Raw genomic sequence first — 18,781 nt, 5'->3', positions numbered from 1 at the left:
AGTAGACAACCCAAGGTATTGATCTAGGCCTATTTTGTAATATTTGATCACCAAATCTGATCATATCAAAAAAATCATGAACTTTTTCACAAATTTTGGGTTTCTCATTAAAATTATTTTCACACAACTACTACAGTAATAAGAGAAATGGTTGTGAAAGCTTCTATAGGATCCCCTATGTACAGAAATGTATTTAAGGGGTTTTATTTATTTATTTTATATGTCTGTAGTGTAGATCTCTCCTCACCCTCCCACCTCCTTGATACCCCCCAAACAGCTCTCTAACCCTTTCTCCTCTCACTGCTCCCAGGCCACGTTTGTTACTCGCAGCTGCTTCCTTACCATATGAAGGCAGATGCCTTCTGTCCCCTGGTGGCAGCTGCCACTGTCTAAGCTGACTGTTATATCTGTGGGATATTGACCGGACCTCTTACCTCTGTATTATCGCAGGCTGTTTCCATTCTATCAATATTACCGGTGGCTGAACTACGGCGGCGTTGTGAAAAACTACTTTCTTCATCGGGAGTTTTGTTTTACATTGAAAGATGATATATATGTTCGATACCAATCTTTCAACAACCAAAGTGAACTTGAGAAAGAAATGCAGAAAATGTGTCCATATAAAATTGATATTGGAGCTGTGTATTCACACAAGCCAAGCCATCACAACACAGTAAAGTCTGGAACTTTCCAAGCTCAGGAGAAAGAATTAGTGTTTGATATAGACATGACAGATTATGATGATGTTTGGAGATGTTGCAGTTCTGCAGATATATGCAAGAAGTGCTGGACTTTAATGACTATAGCAATTCGAATCCTTGACAGAGCTCTTGAAGAGGACTTTGGATTTCAGCATCGTTTGTGGGTATACTCTGGCAGAAGAGATGTCCATTGTTGGGTGTGTGATGAGTCTGCACGGAAGCTTTCTCAAGCTGCAAGATCTGCTATAGCAGAATATTTTAGTGTTGTGAAGGGAGGTGAAGATACGATAAAGAAAGTCCAGCTCTTGGATCCAGTACATCCATTCATCAGGAAGTCACTTGAAGTAGTGGAGAAATATTTTGTACAGTATGCTTTGGTGGGTCAGGATATCCTAGAGAATAAAGCATGCTGGGATAAAGTGTTGGCCCTGATTCCAGATAGTGAGGACTTGCAGCAGGCTTTCAACAAAGCGCGCACTTCCACAGAACGCTGGGAACAAGTAAAGAAGTTTGTGAATCGTTTGGAATTTAAGAAAAGAGTTCACATATGTGAAGAAATTACGCTGCAATTTTGCTATCCTCGCTTAGATGTGAATGTCAGCAAAGGACTAAATAATTTGCTGAAGAGCCCATTCAGTGTGCACCCAAAAACAGGTCGTATTTCTGTTCCTATAGACATGAAAAAATTGGACAAGCTTGATCCATTTGCATTGCCAACAATAAGTTTGATTTGTAGTGAGTTGGACAATGTGAAAACTAAGGAGGAAGATCACGAAAGCCCCAATGAAGGAGATCCTGAAATAAAACGACGGACCCGAGATTATAAGAAAACCAGTTTAGCACCATATATAAAAGTGTTTGAGCTGTTCTTGGACAAATTAGATCAATCAAGGAAAGGAGAACTACTTCACAGAAGTGATCTGAAGAGGGAATTCTGAATTAGTTTGCCGGTATCTGTCAGCACATGGATAACATTACTATCTGCTGAAAATGCACAATACCCTAAAGTGTCAACTTTATTGCGGTCAAAATATGTTCATTTTTAGTAATTAAATTAAATGCTCTTGTCTATTTGAAGGTTCATGGCGACATCTGCTTATGGCTGAGAAATCAAACCCTGCATCATGGTTTCTTGTTCATTATGCTTTTGTTTAAAAATAAAAAAGGCAGAGTAATGCTTTTTGACATTAAAAAACGTGATATTTTTTTTATTATTAAAAAAAATAAAAATCTGTGGGATATTTCTATATCAGACAAATCCTGGCCAGTAATCTTCTTATCCTGGTGTCATGTGGAAAGATAAAGAAATATCCCAGGACTAAAATAAATTGGATTAGAGAAATGAGGTAGAACAAAAGGCAAGCAGAATTCAGCAACGGGTAGACAGTCCAATCTTGCAAGGTACCAATGAGTAAGGCAAAAGAATAGGTCACATTGCAAAGCAGTATTCAGCAACAGGTAAACAGGCCAAACTTTCAAGGTACCAATGGGCAAGGCAAAAGAGTAGTTCACAAGGCAGCAACAGGTAGACTTACAGCAAAGACAATTTAAAAGTTCACCCTAGATAACACAGAGAAAAGCTATACTTGGGCAAGGAGGAAACAAGAGGCTGCATTAGATAGATGCAGATTTGTGCCAAGTCACACACAGGTGCGTACGCACACAAAGATAAAAAAATGATGTGCCCAAAATGGTGCAGGTGTAGAAGTGACATCATCGAAGCGCCAACTGCACGCAAAAGACAAATAAACATGCAGTGTTCATAGCAATGACTGGCCACAGCAACAGCTGATATGAGAGAGGAGCGGCTAAGTACATAACTTAGCCCCCCCACTTACGGGTACCACTGGGACCCAAAGCTGGCATGGAGGGATGAGAAGCATGGAACCTGGAGACAAGAGAAAGGGCATGGACATCATGAGCAGGAACCAAGGAACTGTCTGCCACAGAGTAATCCTTCCAGTATACATGGTGTCGCAATTGCCTGCTTCTGCATCTGGAATCCAGGATATTAGCAATCTCAAATTCTGGTTCACCTTGAGCCAAGAGTGGAAAAGGAGGTGACCTGACACAAGTAAATCTGTTAACAAGATAGGACTTGAGTAAGGACACGTGAAAGACCGGGTTGAATTGCAAAGTTTTGGGCAAGGCAACTTTATAGGCAACAGGAGAAAGTCTCTTATGGACCTTATAATGGTAAAGAAAAAGAGGTCCAAATTTATTGGAGGGTTGACAAAGGTGGATGTGTCTAGTAGATACCTAAACGTGATTGCCTATTGAAAAAGTGTGTATGGTAGCCCGATGGTCAGAAAACATCTTGTATCTGGAGACAGCAGAGCTTAACTTCGATCGTATTTGATGCCAATGGGCAGAAAGGTCATAAAACCGTCATTAAGCAGCCAGAACTCCTATAGAAGGGGCGGTAAGTGGAAATACACATGGCTCATAACCAACAGCAGCTTGAAAAGGAGAATTCAAAGGATAGTTCTTAAGTTGATGAACATCAGAACCACAATAGAAACATAGGACTATGTCTTTGTCTGTCAGATTTAGACAACTTAAGAGTAGAGAGATCCATGGGTACTTCTTCTGGGACAGTAGAAAAGGAGGCAATGGAGAAAGCAGTAGATCTAGAGATCAGACGATTTGCCGGGCGAGTAGAAAAAGGTCTGCGAGTTCTCTCTCTCTCTCTCTCTCTCTCTCTCTCTCTCTGCTTGGTGCTTTATAATGTGAGTCCAATCTGACACAGAGTGCAATGAAGTCTTCAAGAGAGGAAGAAAGATAGCAATAGATGAGCTTGTCTGTAATTCGATCATGTAGACCCTGCCAAAAGGCTGCCTTGAGGGCACTGGCATCCCAACTAGTCTTGTGTGCCAGGGTCTGAAATTCTATGGCATATTGTGCCACTGGACGACTGTTCCAGCATAGATCCAGGAGAAAGGATTCAGCGGCAGAGGACAGACCAGGTGTTCCTAATACAGAGGTCAGTGTGTCAATAAAGGAGTCAACATCACTTAATACTTCAGCGTTCATTTCCATTAAAGGTGAAACCCAGGCTAATGCCTTATCTTTGAGCAAGGATATAATGAATGTAATGTAATGTAATTCTGGAAATGTATCCTGCACAGATTAAGAAACCCTCTGCAATCTGAGGATCCATAATATTTATCTAGCAGTGGAATCTGGGTACTGTAGTAGGTGCAGAGGAGGTGAGGTAGTAGCAGGTACAGTAGGAGCAGAATTGGTGGAAGTGGGTCTGCTTGTGCCTAGAGAGGCAAGCATGGTAGTGTTAGTCTCCAATTTGGAATCCAGGCTCTGAAGTGAATGGCATGCACTCCCAGCATTTGTCCCTGATGGGAGTTGCTACCTCATTCAAGTCCATGGCCCAAGTATAATGGTATATCCATGGGATCTTTCTCTATCAGACCAATCCTGGCCAGTAGTCTTCTTATCCCGGCGTCAAGTGGAAAGATAAAGAAAAATCCCATGACTAAAGTAAATTGGATTAGAGAAATGAGGTAGAACAAAAGGCAAACAGAATTCAACAACAGGAAGACAGTCCAATCTTTTAAGGTACCAATTGGCAAGGTAAAAAAGTTGGTCACAAGGCAAAGCAGTATTTAGCAAAAGGTAGTCAGTCCAATCTTTCAAGGTACCAATGGGCAAAGCAAAAGAGTAGGTCATAAGGTAAAGCAGTATTCAGCAACAGGTAGACAGGCCAATCTTTCAAGGTACCAATTGGCAAGGAAAAAGAGTAGGTCACAAGGCAAAGCAGTATTCAGCAACAAGTAGACTGGCAACGAAAACATTGAAAAAGAGCTGCCTAGATAACACAGAGAAAACCTATACTTGGGCAAGGAGGAAACAGAGAGGTTGCATTAAATAGACGCAGATTCAAACCAAGAGTGACGCACAGGTGTTTTTCACAGATTCACTCCAAGAGTGGTGCACGGTTGTGCACAGCGCAGTGCAAAGATACACACAAAGATGAGTCAAAAAAGATGCACCCAAAATGGTGCAGGTGAAGCAGTGATGTAATTGCAATGCCGACGGCACACAAAAAACAAAGAAACAGGAAGCGACCATAGCAATGACCAGCCATAGCAACAGCCGGCATGATAGAGGAGCGGCTAAGTACATGACACTGACAGTGGTGACTGCAGCATGTGCCTCTGTGCTGTACATAGGTACTACATCAGCACAGTAAGCTGGGCAAAGTACGTTGTGATGTAGTACCTACAATATTATGGTTTAAGGGGCTAAATTTAATTTTGTCCATACTTGTATAACATATAATTTGACAGTGGTTTTCTCTTAAGAATAACAGTATACGATAGCCTATTCTTTCACAGCAAACTAAAACCCATAGTTTAATTTTCTAAGTTAAATGAAAGGTTATTTTGAAACCACGACACAAGATTGATTGTTATACGAGTGTATGAAGCCCAATGAACCAAGATAAATTGCTTTTATGAACTAGTACAACAAGCATGTATTTTTGTTGTTTAATTTTATTTTTCTAGGTGCATAGTTTTCAACACAACCACTAACAAACTTCAGTGTATGCTTTGAACACTATAATTAGAAATGTAAAATAATTAGACACAAACATACAGTGTCATGCAGAGGATAAGGATATTTTTCTTATTTAAACCACAATATTTAGGAGGTGCACTGATCTACAAATTGAGATCACATTGCGATAGCTTCACAGACATCCACTTCATTGTCTCCAGTTTTACCAACTTATTCTATGCAGCCAATTTTTTAAAGAATAAACTGACAGATGAACATTATTAAATTAATTTCATAGAATAACATAGAATCTTATGAGATTGGAGTTAAAGGGTATTCTAATTTGAGCTGGTATTACAAGTTTACAGCAATGTGAACGTGAGCTTATGTTCACATTGCTGGCAAACATTGGGCTCACAAAAGCACCCTTCCATAGACTCCTATATACACATATTAATACGTAAATATATAAGTATAAAAGTATATACATATATATATTTACTGGGAACACACAGTTCACATAGGCCAAAATGTCACTTTTCAGTGCTGTTTTTTTTCTTCTAACACCTCACTCCCACCAACTTTTAAGCCCCAAAACTGCCTAGTGTAGTTTTTTTTATTTTAAAAAAATGCTAATTAAAAAAAAACAAAACAAAAAAAACGATAATGCCCTCTATTTTGAGGGCATTTGGGACACTTTTAGAAAATTAACTAGATATTGAATCTCTTGTTAATTTTCGGAGGCAAATTGATACCGCGAACTTGCCCTATATTACAAGTGGAGCATGATCATTTAGCGCTCCACTTGTAATATAGCCCTTTATATTTACTGTAATGTTTATATAAAATATTACAATGAATATTATACTTAAACAGTCATATGATTTATTGAATATGTATGCGTTTTACAAGGTTTACAAGATTATCACTTTTTAAAATGCTAGTTGTAAACGGCAATCATAGCATTTGCACCTAGTACAGGTACACATTAATGTTTGCACATTAACATTAGCATTTAGCTAGCCAAAACTTTTAATGGATTCAGTAGAAATAAGTTAATGTTTAACAGCAACCATTGACTTCAAAGGGAGACAGAAATGACTCTCAGATACTGTACAGTAGTTACTATAAAAAAAAAAATCTAAGCAGCCATTAATAATTATTTTCAACTGAAATTTTATAAACTATTGGCCTTATGAAAATAATTATTGGCTTCAGTGTAGATATTTTTATGATGCTTTTTGTGTTAAAGGGTGCATTTTACTGAAATTTTTAATGGATACATTTACCTGAGACCTGCATAATCATGCAGTCAGTCATAGCCTGAGCCCCATTACACAGCAATCATCTTGTTCATATATTAACAAAACCACTCCTGCTTATGAACTTGCTATAATTTAATGTTTATTTGGGAAACTAATTAATATCTAGACATTCCAATTAGAACCTGTAAAGTGCATTTCATTAATTAATATGATGTATTTATCCAGCAAACCACATTATCCTAATAATACAACTCTCTATAATATACACTCCAGTCTTAAAGAGATAGGAAAGTCAAAATTAAACTTGCATGATTTAGATAGACCATGTCATTTTAAGACACTTTTAAATTCACTTCTAATATTTTCAAATGTCCTTTATTCCCTTATTATCCCTTGTAGAAAAATAATATGCACATATCCTACACTAGTGGGAGCTAGCTGCTGATTGTTACCTGCACACATTTGTCTCTTGTGATTGGCTAACTAGGGACTAGATTATGAGTGGATCCCGCAAGTGCTTTATCTGCACTCAACTTTTTTACTATTACGCGCCCAGTTGCGCACATATTACTGGTTGCATGTAAAACTTTTACGCTCTCACAGTCACATCCTCGTTCAGAAAAAAGACTGAAAAAATATGAATGCAGAACACTATTCCCCCATAGACAGCTCGCGGAATCCTGGGTGCAGAATTGCAATGATATATATATATATATATATATATATATATATGTATTTTTGTATATATGTCTGTAAATACATACTGTATATACACATATAAATACATATATATTAGATATTTATTAGTGTTATTATGAGTGTACCAGTACTTTTAAACATATTTGTGTTGTGTTTAGTGACACTTTTTTGACTTGCGTAACAGGTAACCAGAGCTCTGAAGTTGCGGTAATCATTCTAGCGTAAACTTCGATTGCACTCATGCATTCACTTTTATTTTCATCTTGTAATATGGGGGAATTTTTTTTTATATAATCTTTATTTATAATCCAGCAGTGTAGCGACCAACGAGAATTACAATTAATTTTTCAACGCACTACGCAGGGTGTCTTTTATTATCCAATATAATTAGAGCTGCTTAAATCCTATTGGCTGATTTGAACAGCCAATAGGATTTTAGCAGCTCTAATTCCTATTGGCTGATTCAAATCTTTCAGCCAATAGGAATGCAAGGGACATCTTGGATTGCGTACCTTGAATTGAAGATTCAGTGTACGGTGGCAACCGTATGAAGAGGATGCTTTGCGCCAGATGTCTTCAGGATGGACCCGCTCCGTACCGCCGGGATTAAGATAGAAGATGCCGCATGGATGAATATTGAAGAGGCCGTCTGAATGAAGACTTCTCGCCGCTTGGATGAGGACTTCGCCGCCGGCATGAAGATTGAAGAGACCGCCTGGATGAAGACTTCCCGCCGCCTGGATGAGGACTTCTCCGCCGGGATGAAGATTGTTCAAGCAGGACTTCAAAAACTGTAATTGGGTCGTTAGTGATAGGTTTTTTTAAGGGTTTTTTGGGTGTTTTTTTTTTTTTTAGTTTAGGGTTTGGGTATGTAAAAGAACTAAATGCCATTTAAAGGGCAATGCCCATCCAAATGCCCTTTTCAGGGCCATGGGTAGCTTAGGTTTTTTAGATAGTTTTTTTTTATTTTCTGGGTTTGGGGGGTAGGAGTTTGTAATGTTAGTGGGTGTTTGTAATTTTTATTTCATAAACAGAGATGATTTCTTTGGGGCAATGCTCTACAAAGGGCCCTTTTGAAGGGCAATTGGTAGGTTATTCTAGATTAGGTTTTTTATTTTGGGGTGGGTTTTTTTTAACCGCTTAATGACCAAGGACGTACCAGGTACGTCCTGCAAAAACTGTCAGTTAATGACAAAGGACATACCTGGTAAGTCTTTGGTCTAATTGAGTGCTGGAAGCGATTGCGATCGCTTCCAGCAGCTCTCAGGGTATTGCAGAGATTAATCAATATTGAGGCATCCTGCAATACCCTTTTTCAAGCATCCGATGCAGAGAGTGCCGATTGTTGGTAGGTGGGAACTTAGCAGGGAGGTGTGTGGGCAGCCCATTGCTACCCGGCATCCAGTTCCTGTAAGTGCAATGTGCACGCCGGGTGCCGGGAGCGTGCGGGGGGGGGGGGGCCTGCAGCGAGGGGCAGCTACACTACAGGATCTAGGGGGGGCAGCTACACTACAGAAAAAGCTATATTTTTTATAAAAAAATAAAAAAACTTTGTTTTTGGGGGCAAACTGCCAGTACCCAAGATGGCAGCAAATAGGTAGCGGGGGGAGGGTTAGAGAGCTGTTTGGGGGGCATCAGGGAGGTTGGGGGCTAAGGGGGGGGGGTCCATCACAGCTGAATAAATAATAAAATAAAAATAAAAAGTCAACCTTATGCCACGCAATAACTTCATTTTTAATTGACATAAGACTAAGAATATTAGATGGCAAAGTCTTAAAGTGAATGTAAATTTTGATGCTAAAGTGCCCAGTTTTTAAAAATTCGATTAAAAACAGGGGCACCTTATGTCATCAAAATTTACATTTAACTGGTATTGTGAAAATATACTTACCTTTTAAACTTGACAGTCGCTCCAGCTTCCCCTGGTCGTCGCAATCAATGTCTGATGTCAGAAATGATGGATTGGTCATCCTCCAATCACTGCTTCCCCCCTCCCAGGGGAATCAGTGTCTGATTCAACGCTGTGATTGGAGGAAGCCAGATTACAAATTTTAGACCCAGGAAGAGGCTTTGTGATGGGTGGAGGAAGCTGGAACGGCTGTCAAGATTAAAAGGTAAGTTTTTTTTTCACAACACAAGTGAAATGTAAATTTTTATTAATTAAAGTGCCCCTGTTTTTAATCAAATTTTTAAAAACTCTGCACTTTAGCATCAAAATTTACATTCACTTTAAGAGGGCAATGTAAAATTGCTTTTGAGGAGAAAGGAGCAATGAAATGGCTTTCAGTATTAAAAGAAGAAAAAATATTTGTCACTGCAAAAACATTTTGAGGTTTCCTGTCCCTTCAAAAATAGTTCCTTACCACTTGAACACATTTGTATGTAACTTTATATTGCTATAAATTAATTTAAAATCTTTAGATTTCCGAATTTGTGTATCCTTGATCTAGAAAGGAGTTACCTATCGAGAGAAGTGTTAGTTTATGTTTAAAGGAAACTGAATCTTTTAGATAGTAGTATTCAGTTTAGTGTTTTGTTTTATTATTTGTTTTTTTTTTCTCCTAATATTTTAAAAAGCACTGTTTAGCTTGCTTATAAGACTGTAAACATTTTCTTATGCATATTTTATTGGGCCTAAATGTTTGTTATGGTATGTGTCTTTTAAGTAAACAGTAGGAAATATAACGTTTTGTTACAAACAAACAAAAAAAATCCACATTTTATGAAAACGTTATGGGAACTACTGTTACAAAATAAACACTGTTTTGGACAATTGCTAAGATTAATTAATTTTCACTATTTAATAATTTGTCAGAAATATTAATAATAAACAGTCCGTTAAAAGAGTAAATTAACAAACAAATGCTGGGACAATTTTTTTTTTTTATTTGTTCATGTGGGTAAGATTGTTTTTCTGAAGACAGAAAAAGATTATAATTGCTTATGTGTGCTGCTGTTGGCTTGTAGCAGTAGCACTAGCTACTACTTTAAGTTTAATATGCTGTCCAGTTGCTAATCATAGAAAATTGCAGGTGAATGGATTTTCATTAATAAATTAATTCCTAACTACTCTGTGAGACAATATCAGATTCAACAAAAATACATTTATTTTTTCATGATGAATGACTAACCAAAAACATTTTTTTTGTCTGGGCGCATGCATAAACTCTTTTTATTAACCTGTGTGTTAAGGGAAGGTTTAAGTTATGGCTTAATTCTCAAAAGCTCGCTATTTAAAGATCGTAGAGAAAGTGTAATGCCAAAATCCTTATTTAAAAATATAAAGTAGTAGACTTAGTGTAGTATGTTTATTACAAAATAGTACATATAAAACTGTAGCCCAAATCCCTCTCTCAGAGCTACTCACAGGATTAAACCTCAAACATGTGAGGAATGTAATAACAAACAGGCAAGCGGGATATACCTAAATCTGAGTCCTCGATATAATTGGAAAGCATCCACTGTAAGGTTTGTTCAGACGCTGTTAAATCTTTCCCATCCATTGTCTTATCCACAAAGAAAACACAAGCTTCTGCCAAGTATCGCTCGATATGCTTCACCAGTCCAGGCTAGTGTGATGACGTGAAGGGGGCGTGCCTGACGCGTTTCACAGACATAACTCCGCTTCATCACAGGTTCCTTAAACTACAAAACTCAAACATTACTTTGTAAAAATGACAGTCTCAAGGAGTCGGCAGGATTCAGGGATATCCCTTGGTCTAAAATGCTCTCACTGTTGTCATCATATTTTTTAAACCCTGCAGGTCTTGCTGAGTAATCTCACTAACAGCATCCTGGAGACTTTGTTTTAAAACAGGCAATTACTGGGTAATTGTGGTGATAGAACCAAATGCAAGGTAAAGTATACAGTTGTAAATACTTTATTATATCTTTTCATGTGACAACACTGAAGAAATGACACTTTGCTACAATGTAAAGTAGTGAGTGTACAGCCTGTATAACAGTGTAAATTTGCTGTCCCCTCAAAATAACTCTACACACAGCCATTAATGTCTAAACCGTTGGCAACAAAAGTGAATACACCCCTAATTGGAAATGTCCAAATTGGGCCCAAAGTGTCAATATTTTGTGTGGCCACCATTATTTTCCAGCACTGCCTTAAAGGGACATAATACTCATATGCTAAATCACTTGAAACTGATTCAGTATAACTGTAAAAAGCTGACAGGAAAATATCACCTGAGCATCTCTATGTAAAAAAGGAAGATATTTTACCTCACAATTTCCTCAGCTCAGCAGAGTAAGTTCTGTGTAAAAAGTTATACTCAGTTACCGCCCAGCTGTAGGTAAAAAAGAAAAAAAAAATGAAGAAATGAACAGCAGCCAATCAGCATCAGCAGTGCTGAGGTCATGAACTCTTTTACTGTGATCTCATGAGATTTCATTGTAAACTTCCTTACACTGAATAGGGAAATAACATGAGAGTGCACAAGGCTCAACCCTTTCGGCTGTCCCAGGCAGACATACTGATATGCTGCTTAGAAGTCCTTTACAATGGGATGTGGCTACTGAGAAACTTTTGAGGTAAAATATCTTTCTTTTTTACATAGAGATGTTAAGGTGATATTTTCTAGTCAGCTTTTTACAGCTATACTGCATCAATTTCAAGTGTTTAAACAATTGGGTATTATGGCCCTTTAACCCTCATGGGCATGGAGTTCACCAGAGCTTCAAAGGTTGCCATTGGAGTCCTCTTCCACTCCTTCATGACGACATCACAGAGCTGGTGGATGTTACAGACCTTGCACTCCCCCACCTTCTGTTTGAGGATGCCCCACAGATGTGCAATAGGGTTTAGGTCTGGAGACATGCTTGGTCAGTCCATCCCCTTTACCCTCAGCATCTTTATCAAGGCAGTGATCATCTAGGAGGTGTGTTTGAGGTTATTATAATGTTGTAATACTGCCCTGTGGCCCAGTTTCCAAAGGGAGGGGATCATGCTCTGCTTCAGTATGTCACAGTACATGTTGGCATTCATGGTTCCCTCAATGAACTGTAGCTGCCCAATGCCAGCAGCACTCATGCAGACCCAGACCATGACACTCCCACCACCATGCTTGACTGTAGACAAGACACACTTGTCTTTGTACTCCTCACTTGGTTGGCGCCACACACGCTTGACACCATCTGAACTAAATAAATTTATCTTGGTCTCATCAGACCACAGGACATGGTTTCAGTAATCCATGTCCTTAGTCTGCTTGTCTTCAGCAAACTGCTTGCGGGCTATCTTGTGCATCATCTTTAGAAAAGGTTTGTGCGCGAGTTGGGTATTTACTTCAACTCATAATACAAGCGCAACCTGACGCATAAAAAAGCTTACTTTTAGTGCAGTTAACGATCCACTTGTAATCTGGCCCTTAATTTGTTAAACTTGCTCTCCCTGCAAGAATCTGCATTCTAGAGAGCTTCCTTATTATCTCTTGATTTCTTTGGAAAGCATAACTAGCTAGGCTCTGAAGCGGAAATGCACTACTAACATGTTAATCACCAGGGAGGAGCTGTTAAACTGCAGAGGCATAATTAGTGCAAAGCAAACATATTAGAATAGTGCTATTTCAGATATGATATAAATGTTGGGAGTTTGCTGTCCTTTTAAATGAATATGTTTACCATTTGATTTTCCGGTATCTAAGTAAGTCATAATACAAATTAAATATTAGCTAATAATAGTATAAATAAAAAACATTGTGGTTTGAAATTGTAATTAAAACATTTATAAATTATAAACAAAATAAATCAGATTATTTTCACTGAACTGAAACGCTGTCTGAAAACTGGAAGCAGCCTCATTCATTCAAAAACACAGATTAATGAAATCTTGACAACTGGCTTTAAATTGTGTTGACATTAGACTGTCAACTTCTAGATACCAAAAGGCTACATTATGGTATCATACAGTTATAATAACATGTCACATTTAATTAAAGTCCTGAAATAAACTGCTATCCCATTCATTAGTTTGTGAAGCAAATAATGAACAAGATCAATTTTGGAAACACATCATTGCAATAGTGCAATTACAGACTGCCCATGTATAACTACTCCATCAAATGTGACGCTGGTATCTTGACTTGAAAGGTTAAACAAATGAGGTACAGAGCATGGCTTCAATTTATTTCCCTCTGGAATAGACCTTAATTGGTGTAGTTCAAAACACTAGGAAATTAGTTTGAGGGGATGGAAGATATGCATTATGCGCAAACTGAACCTCTATAACTGACCCCCATATTCACACAGTGCTGTTTATCCTTAATGTCTTTACTGATTTTAACTTTTGTTGTGTATGTTTCTAAATATGCATTATCCACAAGCCTATACAAAACAAAATGTTTTATGTATACTAATTTGGTTGTTTGATAACTTCACGTGAATTCCATCCATGTGAAAATATCATATGAAAGCTTGCATGATTGTGGCTTCATTTTAAAGCCATTTAAATCCCTTTTTTAATATTTGTCTATTTAAATAGCCTGAGCTAGTTACTTATGCACCAGGGCAATTCTACAGGGGTGCAAAGGTTATCAAAAACACACCCTATATTTCAAATTGGAGGGGCAAAATTATCCCCTCTCAATCATATCCATGATGGCACAGTCATGTCACAAACTACATAGCAACACATCTAGACCACCCAATTCCACTCACAGACCACTCATCCCTTCCCCATCTGTGCTTACTCTGAATACTAACCACCCAAAGCTCCATCTTTTTTTTAATTTTACTTTTAAATACATTTTCTATTGAATAAGAACAGGCATTCCATATAAAGAAAATACATGTAGATGGTATAACATTGTATATCAAGGACTGAAAACATGGGTATATTTGCCTGGGGTAGTTGCCCAGGGTTCGACTATGTAATGTCCAAAACTTGAAACTAAAGTGGAACTATGACATTTATAAATTATGTTAATACAGTGTGGTATTAAGTAGACTGTAAAAAGTAAATGCTAAATGGAACAAAGATCTAGTAGTAAACATGGGCTGTTGACAAGAATAACCTGTGAGGGTATAGGGGTGGCTTGGGATAGGGGAAAGAGAAAAAAAAAAGAAAGAAGGGGGGAGGCAGACAAGCAAGATATAGGGAAACTCGTTTCAAACCAAGATACCCTAAACTTATGTGTTCAAGGTTTTAAAGTTTATCTAGCTGTTTCCATACTTCCCATATCTGCGAGTGTAGGAGTGGTTTATTATGTTGAGTGAAAATCGGGTCTTTCATGAGTTCTAGATAGGTCATTATTTTTACTACGTCGCCCCAGGTAGGAAGCGTCTTTTGCTTCCAAAATCTGGCTATCAACAGCTTAGCTGTCATGAGTAAGTATAGACTAAGGAGGTCAGTCTGGGTTGAGGATGTTTTAATGACCAAGTGGAATAGGATGGTTTGCGGGGTGATCCCTAGTAGGGGGTCTAGTTTCGTACATTTGTGTGAGATCTCATTCCAGAAAGGTTGCAGTGTGGGGCACTCCCACCATATGTGGGCCGGCGAACCCACTAGCCCGCAGCCTTTCCAGCACAATGGGGAATTTAGGGGAGAAATTTTAAAAAGTCTGAGAGGTGTGAGATGCCTCTGTGTGCAGACTTTGATGTATAATTCTAGTAAGGTGATACAATGAAGGGTCTGTCTGGTAAGCGCAATGGCTCTAGACCACTCGCCCTGCTTCGCGTGGAAGAGAAGGGCTCTCTCCCAGGCCATAATGTAGGCTGATTTGTAGAAGGTAGGGGGGTTCAGCAGATCCCTTTAGGAAATCAATAGCGCTCGAGGAACCTTGATGCTGTTAACCCATCATTTCTCCCAGTTAGTAAGTTTGCATAGAAGCTGAACAAGAAACCCCCCCCCCCCCCCGATCTCAGCAGACTGCAGAGTCTCCAGAATTCAAACCATAAGAGTTGAGGCGGGTTGTAAATAGAATGGAACTGCAACGTCGTAATGAAGTGCCCGTTAGGAAACAGGTCGGCTATGCAATTTATGCCAGAATCTTGCCATAGAGTCGGATGAGGGTCCTTAAAAGCTAAGAGAAGACATGCAAGAGAGTGGATGGGAGAAGGATGAGGAGCAATTTGTGGTAGCGAGCGGATTCTATCCCACAAGCAAAGAGCATGTAAAACAATGGTGTTTTGGATCTTGAAAGAGGATCTAACATGTTTGAGTAGCCATATAAGATCCAGCAGCATGAGTGAGTTAGGTAGTGTTGCTTGCTCCAGAATCTTCCCACTGAGGAGCAGCTGTTGCATTATTCTCGTGACTACTCTGGGGTGTTTGTTCCTCCAAATATATCTATTACAAACTAGCTGAAATTTACCTATGAGGGATTTAGGTACGGGAATGGGAAGTGAGCGAAAAAGGTACATAAGTTTGGGGTGTAGTACCATCTTGAACGCTGCTCTGCGTCCCATCCAGGAGATACAAGGAAAATTCCATTTGTCAGCGCTTTTTTGGAAATGTTGTAGAAGGGGGTAAAAATTTGACTCAATTATAGTAGAAGTATTGCAGGAGAGGAACACTCCTAGGTGCTTGATCCTTTGTTGAGACCAATTAAATGCATATGTTCTTTTATGTTCTGCAAGTTCTCTATCTGATACATTAATGACATAGGCGTAAGTTTTACTAACATTGAGTTTGTTAAAGCTAATTTGACCAAAATGGTGCAGTAAGTTAAAGAGAGCGGGAAGGGAATGGGAAGGACTCCCCAGAAATATAGTCAAATCATCTGCAAATAGTGCAGTTTGTTGCGTTGTCCCTGCAATCTCTACCCCCTGGATATTCGGATTACTCCTAATCGCCTCGGAAAGTGGTTCCATAATAAGAGTGAATATCAGTGGGGACAGGGGGCACCCCTGCCTTGTTCCATTTGTGATGGGGAACACGGGGGAATGGAATCCTAGACCTCTCACAGATGCCGAGGGAGTGGAATATAATGCCTTAATGCATAAATGAAAATATGGCGGGAAACCACATTTGCTCAGGACTTCAAATAGGTAGGCCCAGTTTACCTGATCGAAGGCCATTAAATGCAAGGGTTGTACAAGGGAGGCCCAGCCTTTTAGCTTCAAAATAAATGTTGATAATTTGCTGTGTGTTATCTGCCAGGGGTAAAACCTACTTGGTCCCAATCGATTAACAAAGGAAGAACTTGGTTTAGTCTAGAAGCCATAAGTTTGGCCAGGATCTTCATATCTGTGTTGATTAAAGAGATGGGACGGAAGTGTTCACATGCATTAGGGGCTTTACCTGGTTTTGGGATGGTTACTATAACAGTCTCTAGTAGCTCAGAAGGAAGAGAGACAGTTTGTCTGGCTAGTGAGAGAACTCTAGTTATCAGAGGGGAGAGTTGTGGGAGGAATGTTTAATAGAAAATGGCTCTGTACCCATCTGGGCCTGGGGCTTTGTGGGACTTCAGAGTTTTAATGGCTGAGACCACCTCCTCTACACAAAAAGGAGAATCGAGTAAGTCTTTCTGGGCGTCAGATAAAGCTGGTAGGGAAAGTGAGTCCAGGAATTCTTGGATGTGTTGTATGGATGGGGTGGGAGAGTCTGGAGAGTTTTTTTAAATTATACAAGGAGGAATAATAGTTGGCAAAAGGCTGGCTTATATCCACCGGTTGGCGAACTATTCTACTTAGCATTTTTATGTATGGGATACGAGCTTCCGCAGTCCATTGCCTGAGCTTGTTAGCTAATAGCCAGTCCGCTTTGTTCCCTTTAGCATAAAAGTTTTGCTTAAATTGACAAATCTGCGCTTGATACCGTTTAGATTCCAGCTCCTCTATTTTCACTTTAATTACTTCTGTTTGGGATAATATCTGGGAGTCTAGCGATGCCATGTGAAAAGAGGTTAAGTCCCGAAGAGTTAGATTAAGTTGAGCTAGGGTCCCTCCAAGTTGTTTCCTATGCTCCGCTTTTAGCTTGATAAATAGCCCCCTAACATATGCCTTGAGGGTGCCCCATAGACAAAAGTCATCAACTGAACCTTCATCATTTATCTCTAAAAACTTGGCAATTTCTTTCTGTGTGTACATAGCACGCTCTTGGGATGAGAGAAGATATTCTGGTAACTTCCAAGAGGGTCTGGAGGACATACAATTAGAGACCCTTATGGACATCTGAACCGGGGAGTGGTCCGACCATATACAGTTAGGCATGTGTACTGACTGAGTAGGATATAGTAGTTGGGGTTCACAAAAGATATAATCAATTCTAGTATAGGTGTTATGGACTGCAGAGTAATAGGAATAGTCCCTAGAGGAGGGGTGATGGGATCGCCAGGTGTCAAATAGATTATACTGGGCAATGAGATTAGTGAATTGTTTGGCGTTTCTGGGAGTTTGGGGGTCACAAGGTTTGAGCTTTGGTGAGCATCTGTCTAGGGTCCAGTCTAGGACCATATTAAAGTCCCCTGTTAAAAGTAGGTTTTGAGTCTTGTGGGTAGCTAGCAGTCTTAGGAATTTTCTGAGTGCTCAAATCCAGAGTTTGGTCCATAATAACTAGCTAAGGTGTATGGGACGTCATCTAACTTACAGTTTAAAATTAGATATCTACCCTGGGGGTCTTTATGGGTTTCTAGTTTTTCAAATAGTATTGTCTTATTAATCAATATCGCAACGCCTCTCGATTTCCCTCAGAAAGAGGCTGTCTCTACTACCGGGTAGTGTTTATAGTTCAAGGGGATGGGTGTGCCCTCCGCCCAATGAGTCTCTTGTAGAAATACAACCTTTGACTTAGCATGGGCGAGGTAGCTCATAAGCCTGCTTCTTTTGTTTGGTGTGTTAAGCCCCTGACATTGTGGGAGGTACATATTAGAGACATAGTTGCGTTAAATTGCCTGCCTTATGGCAAGGAGGGAGAGGGAGAGAAGAGAAAGAAAAAAGGGGGGGGGGGGAAAGGGGTGGAAGGAGAAGGGCAATAGGGCAGATTTGGGATAAGAGGGGACGGAGAGGGGAGTGTTACCCTTATAACACAAATAACACTATATAAGGTTCCAATATGATATTTCCTAGCAAATGTGGTATTGCCAAGAGAAACCGCTTAGATAGTCCTCCTTAGTAAAGGGGGCTCCTTATTGGAAGAGGAGGGGTATGGGTTATGAAGGGGTGGAGGTGATTAGTAGTGACTATGGGCTCTTCTGTCAGCGAGAAAATTCATGGAAAGAGGGATGGCCGCACAGGTAAGGGGAGGGGGGAGTAGACAAGTGTTATGTAAAGTAAGGGTGACGGCCATTATGCCTGTCATATAATGTAAATAAGAAGTATAAGAACATGTTTGTCAGTGGTCAGGTAATGAGAAAACCAGTGGTATTCACAAACAAATCATCCATTTAACATTAAAAAAATAACATCAACATTGTTAACATCTATTATTTATCATCAGAGCAACGTGCTGCCAAGGGGGTTAATCCAGATACAACCTCCTTGAGCCATATAGAGTGTCATCTGTCCATAGGGAGATGCAATGTGTGGTTGTGCTATCTTAAGGTAACTCTTTGTGAGTTGTGAAAGAGACTACATTTGAGTAAGAGTAGGGCATTTCCTGAGGTCCGAATAAGGAATTGAGTGCAATGTATTAGCCTGCTTGGAGTAAAG

At 39.3% G+C, this 18,781-nt stretch overlaps 1 protein-coding gene across 1 annotated transcript; it reads left to right on the top strand.

Annotated features, from left to right (window-relative positions):
- Nucleotides 1-427: 427 nt before the first annotated feature.
- On the top strand, nucleotides 428-1,897 carry LOC128636408 (DNA primase small subunit; the record flags this gene model as incomplete). The annotated part of the gene is made up of 1 exon (XM_053689427.1): nucleotides 428-1,897. A coding segment is annotated over one exon (1,212 nt), but the record flags the coding sequence as incomplete, so codon positions are not given.
- Nucleotides 1,898-18,781: the final 16,884 nt, after the last annotated feature.

The sequence above is a fragment of the Bombina bombina genome, chromosome 1 (assembly GCF_027579735.1).
Source record: "Bombina bombina isolate aBomBom1 chromosome 1, aBomBom1.pri, whole genome shotgun sequence".
Lineage (NCBI taxonomy): Eukaryota > Metazoa > Chordata > Amphibia > Anura > Bombinatoridae > Bombina > Bombina bombina.
Note: the sequence above shows the minus strand (reverse complement) of the source record. Positions and strands in the feature narration are given on the sequence as shown.